The 15,539-nt window shown below is 44.1% G+C and overlaps 1 protein-coding gene across 2 annotated transcripts in view; it reads left to right on the forward strand.

Annotated features, from left to right (window-relative positions):
• Positions 1–5,335: 5,335 nt before the first annotated feature.
• The window catches only part of Abhd12 (abhydrolase domain containing 12, lysophospholipase), a 75,469-nt gene continuing 65,265 nt past the window's right edge, over positions 5,336–15,539 (forward strand). Inside the window, exon 1 of one of the 2 annotated variants that reach the window (XM_004668034.2) lies at positions 5,336–5,667. In XM_004668034.2, coding sequence (XP_004668091.1) covers positions 5,477–5,667 — 191 coding nt within the window. In that variant the 5' untranslated portion in view covers positions 5,336–5,476. Of the gene's footprint in view, positions 5,668–6,011; positions 6,034–15,539 lie in introns of those variants that run through there. The other variant, XM_045157805.1, reaches the window with a different exon arrangement.

A 15,539-nucleotide genomic window follows, 5' to 3' on the forward strand; every position in this document is an offset into this window, starting at 1 on the left:
AAAAAAAAAAAAAAAGAAAGGACTATGCAATGCCAGGCATGGTGGCACAAGCCTTTAATCCCAGCACTCAGGAAGCAGAGTTAGGAGGATGGCTGTGAGTTCGAGGCCACCCTGAGACTATACAGTGGATTCTAGGTCAGCCTGAGCTAGATTGAGACCCTACCTGGAAAATAAGGGGGGGATATGCAACTAAATATAGAGTTCTCAAAAGAAGAAAGAAGACATGCAGATGGCCTATAAACGTCTAAAAGAAAAGTTCTACAACTAAGCCATCAGGGAAATGCAAATTAAAACTACTTTGAGATTCCATCTTATTCCTATCAGAAATGCTATCATGAAGAAAACAAATGACAAACCAGCAGGGCATGATGGTACATGCCTTTAATCCCAGCACTGGGGAAACAGGATTTCCATGATTTTGAGGCCACCCTGAGACTACATAGTGAATTCCAGGTCAGCCTGGGCTAGAGCGAGATTATACCTCGAAAAAATAAATAAATAAATAAATGTTGGCGAGGATGCAGAAAAAGAGGAACCCTTTTACACTGTTGGTGGGAATGTAAACTGGTACAGCCATTATAGAAATGGGTGTGGAGGTTCCTAAGACAGCTAAAAATAGATTTACCATATGACCCAGCTATAGGACTCCTAGGTATATATCCTAAGTACTTGTGTCACTACCTTAGAGATACTTGCTCAAACCATGTTTATTGCCACTCTATTCACAATGGCTAGCAAGTGGAGCCAGCCCAGATGTCCTTCAATTGGTGGATAATGAAGATGTGGTACATTTATACAATGGAGTTCTACTCAGTGGTTAAAAAAATGAAATTATGAAATTTGTAGGGAAACCAATGCATCTGGAAAGGATTATACTAAGTGAAGTAACCCAGGCCCAGAAAGCCAAATGTCTCATGCTTTCTCTCATATGTGGATCCTAGCTACAAATATTTAGTCTGCTTCTCTTTTCAGATGGCAGAGACCTCTGGGATGACTCAAAAGGCACCATAGTGCTGAGAAAAAGTGACAGAGGAGTATTCAGCGCTGAAACATCTCTATCACACCTTTCAAGGCTCAGGGCCCATTATGGAAGAGGTAGCAGAAAGAATGTAAGAGCTAAAAGAGTAGGACAGCTTACAATGTAATCTTCCAGACACAAAATGGCCTGGATACCCATGATCTCACAATGCCTAGTACTACACTACCTACACAAGACCCTCATAATAGGAGGAAAAGTTGATGACATCAAAATATAAGTGAGATTAATTGAGGGGGGGGGATATGATAGAGTGGATTTGTGAAAGTTGAAGTGGAGGAGGGAAGGGAATTATCATGGTTTATTGTCTATAATCATGGGAGTTGCCAATAATAAAAAGCAGACCCTAGGACAGAAAACTCAATATACATTTTCAGAATAAACAAAATAATGAATGCATCAGTCATATGATCATCAAGGCAATTTTAGGAAATTATAGTGTCTGAAGGTTAAGGAATAAGTTGGAAGGGTTCATCGTAAGTATAGACAAACATGAGGCTTTCTGGAAGACCTCAAAGAGAAAAGAAGCAATGGAAATAACAGTCCAGGGAAAAGATAATGGAAGAGGCAGAGAAAACTTATCTAGATTAAGATATTTTGGGGGTAGACTCATATAGTCCTAGATTTGATTCCCATAAAAATGTTCTGGGTCTCCCTCCCTCCTCCCCCATACGATCTCTAGCGAGACCAAGATAACCTCAAAGTTCCTATGTAGCTGAGGCTAACCTTGAACTTCTTTTATTTTTTTTTTCTTTGAGGTAGGGTTTCGCTCTAGCCCTGGCTGACCTGACATTCACTATGTAGTCTCAGGGTAGCCTTGAACTCACAGCAATACTCCTACCTCTGCTCCTGAGTGCTGGGATTAAAGGTGTGCTCCACCACACCTGGCAATAACCTTGAACTTCTGATCCTCCTATTTTCATCTCTCAAAAGTGCTGAGATTACAGGTGTGCACCACCATGATCAGTTTATGTAGTACTGAGAAGAAATCCAGGGTGATGGGCATGCTAGAGAAACGCACTCTAACAACTGAGCTATACCCCCAATCCCTTTGCACTGGTTTTCTAATCATTAAATATGCAACATATTTACAAACTGCTAAACACAGACAGTAAAAAAAGTTAAGTTATATAAACTTACAATTACCTTCCTCAAAACATAAGTAATAAATATTCACAAGTGATTACTTCCTAATTATTTCACTTCATTTTGTATTATTGATGTTCCCTGAGGATATTATACATATTGTGGTTCTGTAGTGACATGCTATTTTGAGTATTGTATCTAGTGTGCTATTGTGTAAATCTCTCTAATCCTTATGCATTGAAATCAAGTATGGTAGAATATTTATTCTTTTGTTATTGTCAAACATTATAAGTCAGGGCTTGATATATAGTATTGTTGAAGTTTTAGGCCTAATAATTCATAGTAAATTTAAAAGCATGTCATGTTTGTAGATAGCCTATTGTCACACAAAACAGAAGAAATATTCAAGTATAGGAAAACATTTATTTCATTCATTAAGTTATCTACAACATTGACAAACCAACAAAATTCCAACAGACATCTGTGTTTTGTTACTCTTGGATATAAAGCCAACTGTCAACCAATGTGCATGTCAGAAATGTACTTATGTATCTAGTAGTTACAAGTATAACTTAGGTATGAGTCTAAGAGTTTTGCAAAAAACAGTGAAAGTATTCTGTGAGAACCAATTGGCCATATGAAAATTACAATAAAAACTACTGTACATTTCATTAGTATTCATAAAAACAATAAATGCATCCATACATAAAATAGAAACATCTACATATACCCTTCCATGGAATAAACATTTCCTTTCCATTGGACAGGAAGGGAAATTTAGGCTAATGTTTCTTATTAAACCCTTGTGTCTACCGGGGGCCATGCTGCAGGATTGTGATTCACAGGCTAGAAGCCACAGTTGTCCTCTACCATCCATCTTTCCAATTTCAGCCAGGAGACAAGTCCCTTCATGACCCTAAGACTTCCTTATAGAATGGGAATAGCAGTATCCCTCTAAGGAGTTGTGATAATTCAGTCTTTCCTTCAGTAAGTATTTATGAAGTGTCTACTATAAGCCAGGTATTGGTCTGGACAGTGAAGCTGAAACAGTAAACAGACTTTTCTCAGAGTCTATATTGCAGCATAGAAAACACTAATGCACAGATTAAGATATACCAATGTCAAGTATTTTTGAATATTTTAAATTATTTTTATTCTTTAAACATATTTATTTTTCAAGTAGAGAGAGAATGAAAATGAACGTGTCACAGGGACCTCTTGCCACTCCAAATTCATGTGCCACTTTGTGCATTTGGCTTTACATGGGTACTGGGGAGTCAAACCAGGGTCAGCTTTACAAGTAATCTCCCCATCCCCAATATCAAGTTTTTTTGTTTTGTTTGTCGAGGTAGAGTCTCACTCTAGCCTAGGCTGACCTGGAATTCACTCTGTAGTCTCAGGGTGGCCTCCAACTCATAGTGATTCTCCTAACTCTGCCTCCCGAGTGCTGGTAAAAGGCATGCGGCCCCAGGCCCAGCTCCAATGTCAAGTATTTTGATGATAAACAATAACAAGACTAAAACAAGGAAGATGAACACAGAAAAGGTGAGCGGGTCTGAAGTTTTATGCTATTGCTCAGAGAATACACAGGGAGTAACCTTGTGGATGTGGGCCACAGAGAGGCAGTAAATTCCAGGTAGCAGAAATCAAAGTGCAAAAGTCTTAGGGAGTGGTTGCCTGGTGGCATAGTCAGGTTCTCATTGCTGGCAGAAAACACCTAAGAGCAGCTTGTGGGGGAAAAAGTGGGGATGGGGCTTATTTTGGCTTACAGACTTGAGGGAAAGATCTATGATGGTAGAGGAAAACGATGGCATGAGCAGAGGGTGGACCTCACATCCTGGCCAACATCAGGTGGACAACAGCAACAGGAGACTGTGTCAAACACTGGCAAGAGGACACTGGCTGTAATACCCATAAGACCTCACCTAACAATACACTGCCCCCAGGAGGCTTTAATTCCCAAATTGCTATCGACTGGGGATCTAGCAATCAGACCACCTAAATTTATGGGGAACATCTGTATCAAATCACCACAGGTGGCATCGTGAAGACCAGCAGGAAGGTAGATGCAGTGTGCTAAACGGGAGTCTGTCAGGTTGCTTACTTTACACAGTTTTTGTACAGAAGCTTTCAGTTTTGAGGTAAGGAACCACAGAGGTTTTTTTTTTTTTTTTTTTTTTTTTTTTTGCAAATGACAGATTTAGATGTAGAAAAAATTCTATGTATAGACAGGAGCAAGTCAAGCAAAAAGGAAGGCGGGAGACACTTGGGCCATTAAAATAATCCACGTGAGCAGTGACAACTCCTTGCCCAGGATAGGGATGGTAGTGGAAAAGATGGGGCTGGATAATGGATTTTTAATTAATTAATTTATTTATTGTTTTTTCGAGGTAGGGTCTCACTCTAGGCCAGGCTGACTTGGAATTCACTATGTAGTCTCAGGGTGGCATCAAACTCACAGCGATCCTCCTACCTCTGCCTCCGGAGTGCTAGAATTAAAGGCGTGAACTACCACGCCCGGCTTTCTAATCGTTTTATAAACATATAAACACTATATAAGATTTCAACGCGTAAGCTCCTTTTGCTATACTTAGTCCTAGAGCAAGAGATATTATAAATTGGTTTCCAGTTAACTACCTGAGAGCCTTTGTTTTTTTAAGGATAAAGCTTCGTGGGAAAAAAAAATCTTCGTATAAATCACTATACGATTATAGCTATAAATCACTAGAGCAGAAGTAGTGGTGGCTTCTTTCTTTTCGTGTCAACTTCAAGGAGGTTCTCGCGCGTTGGGAGAGCCAGGGGTCCTGGGGAAGAGCGAAAGGCGCGGGTTTTGGTTTGCAGGTGGGCGACCCCTTCCTGACCCGCGTCGTCCTTGTTTTCTCACCATTCAAGCGACGGAACACCGGGAGACCTCGGTTCGTCTGCTGACGATACGGGGCCCCTAAGACGAGACAGACCTCCGAACTCCAGTGTTCCCCAGTCGGCTCTGCGGCGAGAATCCAGAGTTTAGCGCAGCTCTGGCGACGATCAGAGTTCCGCGGCTTCATCCGCCCTTCTCCAAGATGGCTGCGGGCCCGCGCTAAGGATGCTGGGCGCGATGCCCGAGGAACCCGCGAGGAGGCGACAGGGGGGGCGTGTTCGGGGCGGGGCTTCCGGGAGCCCCGCGCTGATTGGCCAGAGCGGCCGACCGGCCCCGGCGCTGGTCTGTAGCGGGCGCCGCGGCCTGGGGCTTGGGATGTGAGGGGCAGTGGGCTCAGGGCTCCCGGCTGTGACGGCTGAGAGAGGCGGCGAGGGCGGCGCAGGCGGACGGACGAGGCCGGGGCTCCGTGGGCTACCAGCCGACTGGGTCACGGGATGAGGAAGCGGACTGAGCCCGTCACCTTGGAGCATGAAAGCTGCGCCGCCTCGGGCTCGTCCTCCTCCGGCTCGGCCGCCTCGGCGCTGGACGCCGATTGCCGCTTGAAGCAGAACCTGCGCTTGGCGGGCAAGGGCTCGGCCGAGCCGTGCTGCGCAGCCGACGTGGGCATGAAGCGAACGCTGGGCAGGTGAGGCGCAGCGCGGCGCAGGGGCTGTGCGGACCCTCCACCTGGCCGGCAGGTAGCCCCGGGTCTCCCTCCTCCAGCGAGCTGCAGCAGAAACCTTCTACTTGCTCCCCATCCTTCCGGTGCCCTCGTCGACCCTTCTCCTGACCACTTCCCCACGCCTAGCCCACAGGGACCTTCCAGCTCCATCCTTCCCCGAGGACCTGCCTCGGGAGAGTTGCTCCCGTCCTCACTGTACTGGGGTCCATCCTGCCCTTCGCGCCTCCACCCAGCCAGCAGCATCCTTGCATCCCTATACCTTCCAGGTTTAGCTGGCCAGGGCCTCTTTAACGACGGGTCAGAGCGGCCTGGTGGTTCTGACCCGGCCTGGTGAGTCTCATGAGGATTTGGGGGGAAGGCCCCTGGAGGGCGACTAGAGGAGGGTGACACAATGTTGATCCCAGACCCTGCGAGTGCTAGAGTCCCCTCGGGCGTGTTTTACCATGACTACCAAACTGAGCTCATTACCCGCACCCCTCTGTAACTTATCAATACCCTGAGTCTCTGCCTTCAGTAATTCATCCCAGGTAACTGCTTTCAGAGCAGCATTCGCAGCTCAGAACCGCTGGACCCTTCCGAAAGGGTTAAAAAGGACCGCGGCGCCCAGGCTTAGGTACTTTGATGGCATCCTCAGCTGTTGGGGGGAAACCGGTCCTTGGCGGCGCAGGTGGCCTCAGGCACTTAAAAGCTGTATCCCAGTTGTTCTTTGGGAAGCGTTGTATGATTCTTTGGAGTTTTTGTTGTTTGTTTGCTTGTTTTTGTTTTCCGTTTTTGTGTCCTTCCTTTGGGATGGAGAAGAGTACAGTTATGTAAAGCTGATTTCAAAACTGAAATAGCATATTTCACAGGGACAGATTTCTTTCCTCTATGCTGATTTCTTAATGAATCTGGCAGTTTATAGAATACTGTTATTCATGGCAATTTGAATGTCTTGATGGTTCATGATGTTTGACGGAGTTAATTTGTAACGTTCTTAAGCCAGGTTTTGTTAGCAGTCATCTCTTTTGGAGTCAGTTGGAATGTCCTTAATTGACGCAGCTCAAGTCAGTTTCTATTTTCCCAAATAGAAAGAAAGTAGGAACTTCAAGCCCAGTGCTTAAGAGATCGTGAAATTAAACTACTAGAGTATCTCAGTCTGCGGTTCTCAATCCTACCAGTAGGACCAGGGCTAACGGCTTTGGTTTTGTACGTGGGTAAAAGGAACTAGCTGGCCTTTGGTGTGTTTTGTGGAACTGATGTGCTGTGCTGTCTTTGCTTTCTCTTAGAAAAGGCTCATTGGCATTAAGATCGCTTGATGAGCTCCACTACATGTTTATTTATATACGTAGCATAAAACTTAGTAGGAAAATTCTTCCTTTGAAAAAAATCAAATTGTTTTGCACAGTAATATTTGGTAAAATAGTGCTATTCTGACACCTTCCTTGTACTGAAGAGACCTGATTAATTAAAGAGGATAAAGAGAGGCATTCAAGTGGTGCCCACATCCTTTGGATGAACAAAGGCTGTTAGAGCATAACCCAGAGAGGGAAGACCAGATTTGTATGTTACCCCAAGGTTTCTTTTTCCTGTTGCCTTTGCCAGACTTTCTGGTGCTTTGCTCAGCCCAGCCCTATTTACTTATCACTTATCTGACATAATTGTTATAATTGCCTACATACTTGTTGACTTGATTTACCTGTGTCCCCTCCCCAGCAAGAATGGAAGTGCCAGGAGAGCAGGTTCCTTTCTCCAGCTCTATTTCCAGCGCCTGTCTCATGGGTAGGTGGCAGGAAGCACTTGACGAATAAATGAATGAATAAATAAATATCTGTGGGTCCTAGACATGGAGTTGCTGGGCCAGAGTGTGTGTTTATAGCTTCGAAAGGTAAAGCCATATTACTCCTTGAAGACAGTGCACTGATTTGGACTTCCATCAGTGTAAGTTGACTGTCCTCAGTACTGTGTATTACTACATTTGGATCTTTGATGAAAGAAAATAGTATGTGATTTGCAGCTTTATGTTGCATGGCTTATGGTTAGGTAGCATTTTCATTTTTTGGCTTTTTGAGGTGCAGTATCTTATCCAGGCTGACCTGGAATTCACTATATAGTTTCAGGGTGGCATTGAACTCCCAGTGATCCTCCTACCTCTGCCTCCCAAGTGCTAGGATTAAAGATGTGCACCATGCCTGGCCAAGTAGCATTTTTTTTTTTAGTGTGTTTGTATATGTACACTTTGCAATCATTGTCTTTTATTGCTCTTTTTTTTGTTTAGATCCTCCAGTACATTTCTTTTAACCCCCTATTTTAGGGACTTTCAAATATACAAAAGTGTGGTTAAAGGTGCTTGCCTGCAAAGCCTAAGGACCAGGCTTTGATTTCACAGAACTCACATAAAGCCATATGCACAAAGTAGTACGTGCATCTGAAATTTGTTTGCAGTCGCTAGAGGTCCTGGAGTGCCCATTCTTTCTCTTTCTGTCTCTCAAATAAATATTCAATTATACAAAAGTAGGAAAGACAATCTATCACTTAGTTGCAAATTTTTAGTGTTCAGTCAATTTTGAATTATCCCTCCTTCTCTCTATATTTTTTTCAGGATGAAGAACTAGAATATTCTAAAGCAAATTTTATTCATAAGTACTTTAGGATACCATAAACGAGAGCTCCCCCCACCCCCACCGCCACCTTGCCCGGCTCCAAGAACTTTTTAAATAATGCTGATATTACTGTATGTCATAATCAGCAGTTTATGATATGCATATGATATATCCAATATCTAGTTCACATACACATTTATTAAGTTTTCAGAAGCCATTTTTTAACTTTCTATTGACAACCTCCACACGTTTACACAATACACCATGATTATAATCCCTCTCATCATCACCCCTTTGTCCTCCTTCTGTTCCTCCTCCACTGAATCCCTTCTTTCCAACTCATCTCTTCTATTTGATGTCATCATTTTTCCCTCCTGTTGTACAGGTCTTCTGTAGGTATCATCAGTCACTGTGCAGTCATGAATGCCATGACCACTTTGTGTATGGAAAGTAGTATTGCAAAGCACTCCTCCCCTTCCTTTGGCTCTCACATTAGAAATATCTTTTAGTAACTACTTTATTTGAAAACCCTACACATGTATTTTTTTTTTCTTTGCTCCCTGTCCCTGCACATCCTCTAAGAATAAGTCCTAGAGGCTGGAGAGATGGCCCAGCAGTTAAGGCACTGCAAAGCCTAACAACTCAGGCTCTATTTCCCAGTACCCATGTAAAACCAGATATACAATGGCACACACATCTGGAGTTCCTTTGCAGCAGCTGTAGGCCCTAGCGGGCCCATGCTCTCTGTCTGTATCTCTGCTTGCAAATAAATAAAAATATTTTTTCAAGCCCTATACATTTTTTACCATGATTGTGTATCTTTTTTGTTGTTTCTGGTAATAAGATTCTTTATCATATTCTGCAATCATTCTTCATCATATTGTGGGGTTACTTTCATTCCTGTTCCATCATTTTCACAGATTCTCTTTAGTTTTCTGGGTATACTGTCACGGCAGGTGCAAGTAATAAGGATTTTATCCTCAGTCATCTATTTGCATGTCACTTGTTTCTTTGTCTCATCTGCATAGAAAAGTTAAATCATGTGGGTGATATTGGGTACTTTTGAATAATTTGGGACAATTGACAGTGCTCTTGATGTTTTTGCCATTACGTGTCATGCTACTTATTTTGCAGAGGGATGTGTTGCTGGCTGCTGTTGTCCCTTTCCCCCCCAGGAGGGTCTCATTCTAGCAGGCTGACCCAGAATTCACTTTGTAGTCCTAGGCTGGCCTCAAACTCATAGGGATCCTTCGACCTCTGCCTCCAGAGTTCTGGGATTAAAGGCGTGTGCCACCACACCTGGCCCTCTTTATTTTTTTCTTTTTGGTGGTAGCGTCTCTTGCTTTAGCCTAGGCTGACCTGGAATTCTCAGGGTGGCCTTGAACTCATGGCCATCCTACTTCTGCCTCTCAAGTGCTAGGATTAAAATTATGCACCACCAAGCCCTGCTCCCTCTTTTTTTTTGGGGGGGGGGGTTCGAGGTAGGGTCTCACTCTAGCCCAGGCTGACCTGGGATTCATTATGGAGTCTCAGGGTGGCCTTGAACTCACAGCGATCCTACCTCTGCCTCCTAAGTGCTGGGATTAAAGGCGTGCACCACCACGCCCAGCCCCTCTTTCTTTTTCTTTTCTTTTTTTTTTTTTAAATATTTTTTGTTCATTTTTATTTATTTATTTGAGAGAGAGAGAGGGAGAGAGAGAGACAGATAGAGAGAGAATGGGTGTGCCAGGGCTTCCAGCCACTGCAAACAAACTCCAGACACGTGCGCCCCCTTGTGCATCTGGCTAACGTGGGTCCTGGGGAATCGAGCCTCGAACCGGAGTCCTTAGGCTTCACAGGCAATTGCTTAACCGCTAAGACATCCCACGTTAGCCAGATGCACAAGGGGGCGCACGCGTCTGGAGTTCCTTTGCAGAGGCTGGAAGCCCTGGTGCGCCCATTCTCTCTCTCTCCCTCTATCTGTCTTTCTCTCTGTGTCTGTCGCTCTCAAATAAATAAATAAAAATTTTTTAAAAAATTATCATGTAAGGCTGTGTCAGCTATGGCAGCAGAGTAGCTAAAGTGACCACATCTATGTGTTTTTTTTTCAATTTTTATTTATTTATTTGAGAGCGACAGACACAGAGAGAAAGACAGATAGAGGGAGAGAGAGAGAATGGGCGCACCAGGGCTTCCAGCCTCTGCAAAGGAACTCCAGACGCGTGCGCCCCCTTGTGCATCTGGCTAACGTGGGACCTGGGGAACCGAGCATCGAACCGGGGTCCTTAGGCTTCACAGGCAAGCGCTTAACCGCTAAGCCATCTCTCCAGCCCTCTTTTTCTTTTTCTTTTCTTTTTTTTTTTTTTTTAATGCTGCTAATATCAAATTGTTTTAGTGTATTTTTTTTTTTTTTGGCAGCTTTACTAAAAGTTTTCTTTGGCCAGGTCTGGTGCCCAGAGTGAGTCCGGGAGTTTGGGACCACATTGGACAACATAGTAAGGGGGGAGATTTCTTCTCTTTATTTAGCCAGTTTAAAATATTTTGTGACAGGATCTTAAGTAGCCCAAGCTGTTCTTGAACTCTGCTTAGTCAAAGATGGTCTTGAACTCCTGATCCTCCTGTCATGGCCTCCCAAGTTCTGAGTTTACAGACCTGTGCACTCACTCTTGGCTTTTTAAAATACACAGTGAAATTGTGTGTTGCTTTAAGATTTGGTAGAGTTCTTCTGTAAAACTGCTTAAGCATGGGACTTTTAAGGATTATAGCACTTTAATAATGATTACAGCTTGTTCTAGGCCATCAGTGTGTTTAGGTTTGCTACCTCTTTTTAAATTTTAATATTTTATTTTTATTTATATTTGAGAGATGAAGCGGGAGAGAGGGAGAGGTAGAGAGAGAGAGAGAAAATGAGAATGAATATGGGCATGCCAGGGCCTTCAGCTGCTGCAAAGGAACTCCAGAAGCATGTGCCATCTTGTGCATCTGACTTACATAGGTCCTGGGGAATGGAACCTGGGTCCTTTAGCTTTGCAGGCTAGCGCCTTAACTGCTAAGCCATCCCTCCAGCCCCATTTGTTGTCTCTTTATGGGTTCAGTTTTGATGACTTACATGTTCACAGAAAATTATCTACTTAAATCCAGTTTTTTTTTCTCTGTATCTGTGGCAGTTTTTGTGCTGTTCAGCATTCTCTTCTCCCCTTCCTTGATTTAGGCTAATGATTTGACTAATACAGATATACACTAGAATTTGATAAACATATCCCTAAGAAAATATTTACTTATTCATTTGTTGTCCTGCAAGGGCTAGAAGATGCTGAGGGTGACAGGAAATGGAAAACTTGTTCTATCTAAAGGGGGCAGCAGCCACCATGTCTTGTCCTGACCTGGCTTTTGTGGGCATTTTGTTTTGTTTAGTGTGTAGTCTCATCAGCTTTTTTGTTTTGGTTTGGTTTGGTTTGGTTTGGTTTTTCAAGGTAGGGTCTCAGTCTAGCCCAGGCTGACCTGGAATTCACTCTATATTCTCAGGGTGGCCTCGAACTCATGGCAATCCTCCTACCTCTGCATGTGCTGCTTTGTGTATCTGGCTTTGCACAAGTACTGGGGACTTGAACCTGGTTCATTGGGCTTTGCAGGCAAATGCCTTAACTGCTGAGCCATCTCTCCAGCCCGCTCTCTTTTCTTTATTATTATTATTATTTAAGAGAGAGAAGGGCAGAGAACGAATGAGTGCACCAGGGCCTCCAGCCGCTGCAAATGAACTCCAGACACGTGTGCCCCTTGTGTGCATGTACTACATTGTGCATTTGTGTTACTGTGCATCTGGCTTATGTGAGACCTGGAGATTTGAACATGAATTCTTAGCGGTTAAGGCACTTGCCTGGGAAGCCTAAGCTATCTCTCCAGCCCCACAGCTCTCTATTCTTTTTGAAAAATTTTGTTTAAGTTTTATTTATTTGAGTGAGACGGAGAGAATGGGTGCACCAGGGCCTCCAACCACTGCAAATGAACTCCAGATACATGTGCCACCTTGTGAATCTGGCTTTTGTGGGTCCTGGGGAATCGAACCAGGAACCTTTGGCTTTGCAGGCAAACGCCTTAATGGCTAAGCAGTCTCCAGCCCTGCAGCTCTCTATTCTTGATGTATTGATGTATCCTAGATTTCTGTAGTATTCTTCACCATTTGTCCCACACAAGCACAGCCAGGAGTGGCAACTACCTGCCTCATCCACTTTTTGTTTTTCTAGGTAGGGTCTCGCTGTACCTGGAATTCCTCAGGGTGGCCCCCAACTCATAGCGATCCTCCTACCTCTGCTTCCTGTGTGCTGGGATTGAAGGGATTGAAGGCACACTCCACCACAACCTGCCCTCATCAACTTTTTTGTTTGTTTTGTTTATTGAGGTAGGGTTTCACTCTAGCCCATGCTGACCCGGAATTCACAATGTTGTCTCAGGGTGGCCTCGTACTCAACAGTGATCCTCCTACCTCTGCCTCCCAGGTGCTGGGATTAAAGGGGTGTGCCATCATACCCAGCTTCATCAACTTTTTTTTCCTTCTTTTTTTATTAGCATTTTCCATGATTATAAAAAATATCCCATGGTAATTCCCTCCCCCCCCACACTTTCTCCTTTGAATTCATCAACTTTTTTAATACTAGTAGTTAATTCAGATTGAATCAGTATTTTAAAACATTAATTAATTTATTTGTGAATGTGTGTGTATGCACTTGTATGGGCACACCAGGATATCCCCACTACAAACACACCAGAGATACTTATGCCACTTTTTGCATCTGCCTGGATATGGGTGCTGGGGAATTGAACCTAGGGTGACAGATTTTGCAAGCAAATGCCTTTAACTGCTGAGTCATAGAGCACAAGGGGAAAAAATTAATGTAAATATTGATCTAGCTCATACACGAACTCTATACTCCCTGAGACAAGGAACCATACGGTAGTTTTCTTTGCACAATATCTGATGAGAGGAGATGCAAGGCAGATAAGGTATTTTTTTGGGGGGGAAGGGAGTTGAGGTAGGGTCTTCTACAGCCCAGGCTGAGTCTCAGGTGGCCTCCTACCTCTGCCTGTCAAGGGTGCTGGGATTAAAGATGTGCACCACCACACCTGGGTAGATATAGTATTTTGTGGGTATTTTCTTTTCAGTGGTCTTAGGAATTCTGGGAATGTATATTGAAGACATAAGTTGTCAGGACCCTGAGAGGCATTCATGAGATGTGTGGCATGTATGTGTCTTGGCAAACTGATCTTCCTCCTACTCCTAGCCTTTAGGACTCAAGGATGAATGGAGACCAGTGAATTACATGGGAGGTTTCCTGGTCAGATCACCCTCCCATGTAAATACCAAAGGACATAGTCATCACTCATGGCTTTTCCTTAACTCATCTAAGAGGCTGCTGGCTTCACTAAAACTCAAAAACATAGGCAGACAAGACACTATTGGTCTTCCTCACCTTCAGCCTTCCGCAAGGCATGCAGCTCCAAGAAGCATCCTTGCTTTACAGATTGACATGATGAGAATCAGTTATCAGCCAACACTTTTTTTGGGGGGGCAGGATCTCACTCTAGCCCTGGCTGACCTAGAACTCACACTGTACCCTAGGCTGGCCCCGAACTCAAAGTGATCCTTCTATCCCAGCTGGGATTAAAGGCATAAGTCACCTTGCCCAGCTTTAGCCAGCTTTTGTAGCTAAAGTCGGCTCAGCCCAAAACCTATTTAATGCACTCCAAGTAACAGTCTGGGCCTCAAAGATGACAAGGAAACAGGCAGATTTGGTTGTGTGTTCCCTGGACCCCTACTGGGTGACCCTCTTTGCACTGTGCCTTGCCTTGTCTTGGCCACATTAGCCTGATGCACCTCCAGCTTTACTAGGGTTTTGTGTCCTGTATCTCTGCTTAGTTCAAAATTTCTTTCTGCTCACATTCATCCTTCCAAGGCAGTGTCTGTCATCTTTGGTGACTGACAGAAAGGTCTGCATTGTGGGAGATGTCTTTGGGCAGAGTGAAAATTCTTCACATGCTTTTGGAGGCCACCTCAGAAAGAGGCATGGAAGTTCAGCTTGCCAGGTACATGCTGATGAAGGTGCAGCCCTGTTCCAGATTCCTGCTTCTCGTAAGAGTATACTCCCCCTTTCAAAATGAAGCCTGCAGGGAGAACAGTTACTGACACACAGCACGGCAAGCTGACAGATCACGTCTGTGCCGGGCTTTCAGTGGGTTGTGCTTTGTTAGGGGCTCTCTCAGCATGGAAAGCCAGTCGTTTGTTTCTTCCTAAGCTGTGGATTCATGTGAAATTTCAGGGCAGAAAGGCCAACTGACACAGGGAGGATGACAGCTAGGGCATCTGGACTAAAATGCCCATTAGCTGAGGACCTGTCATTTGGGCTTAGTCCCCATTGTAGTATAAGTTCATATGTTAGAGAAATTTTGAATAGTGAACTGAGTCTCAGATATTTTCAGAATCTGGGTTGCGGTGAGCTACTTAGCTTTCTGAGTTTGTTATTCTTTTAATCTGTTATGCAGGGATAAGAGTGTTCCCCTTTAAGAGTGTGGTGAGATGCAGGTGTGGGGAAAGTTGTTCTTAAAGTTTTATTTTTTAAATGTATGTGTGTGTGTGTGTGTGTGTGTGTGTGTGTGTGTGTACATGCACACACATCAGGATCTTTTACCGCAAGAAAATGCTTGTCCAGCTATATGTGGGTGGCTAGGGAAATGAATCTTGGAAGCAGACTTTGCAAGCAAGTGAAGTGCCTTTAACCACTAGCTTTCCCCTAACCCCCAGGGGTGTGGAAAGTCGCTGACCTGTAGTGAGCATCAGCCAGTGGCATCCTTTACTACATTTATCTTCATTATTACTACTAATGTCATAAGCTGAGGCTGGTGAGACAGCTCTGTTAGTTCGTGTCAAGAATATTATTCCTTCTTGCCTCTCCTGCCCCCAGATTATCGTAGTCTATTGTCTTATAGTTGTACATAAAGAGTTCATCCTAGGGCTAGAGAGGCAGCTTAGTGGTTAAGTGCTTGCCCGTGAAGCCTAAGGACCCAGGTTCGAGGCTCAATTTCCCCAGGACCCATGTTAGCCAGATGCACAAGGGGGGGGGGGGGCGCAGGCGTCTGGAGTTCATTTGCAGTGACTGGAGGCCCTGGTGTGCCCATTCTGTCTCTTTTTCTCTGTCTGTTGCTCTCAAATAAATAAAAATAAAAACAAAAAAATATTACAAAAAGAGTTCATCCTAACCGTGAACATATCTACTGATACTAAAG

Source organism: Jaculus jaculus, chromosome 8 (assembly GCF_020740685.1).
Source record: "Jaculus jaculus isolate mJacJac1 chromosome 8, mJacJac1.mat.Y.cur, whole genome shotgun sequence".
Taxonomy (NCBI): Eukaryota; Metazoa; Chordata; class Mammalia; order Rodentia; family Dipodidae; genus Jaculus; species Jaculus jaculus.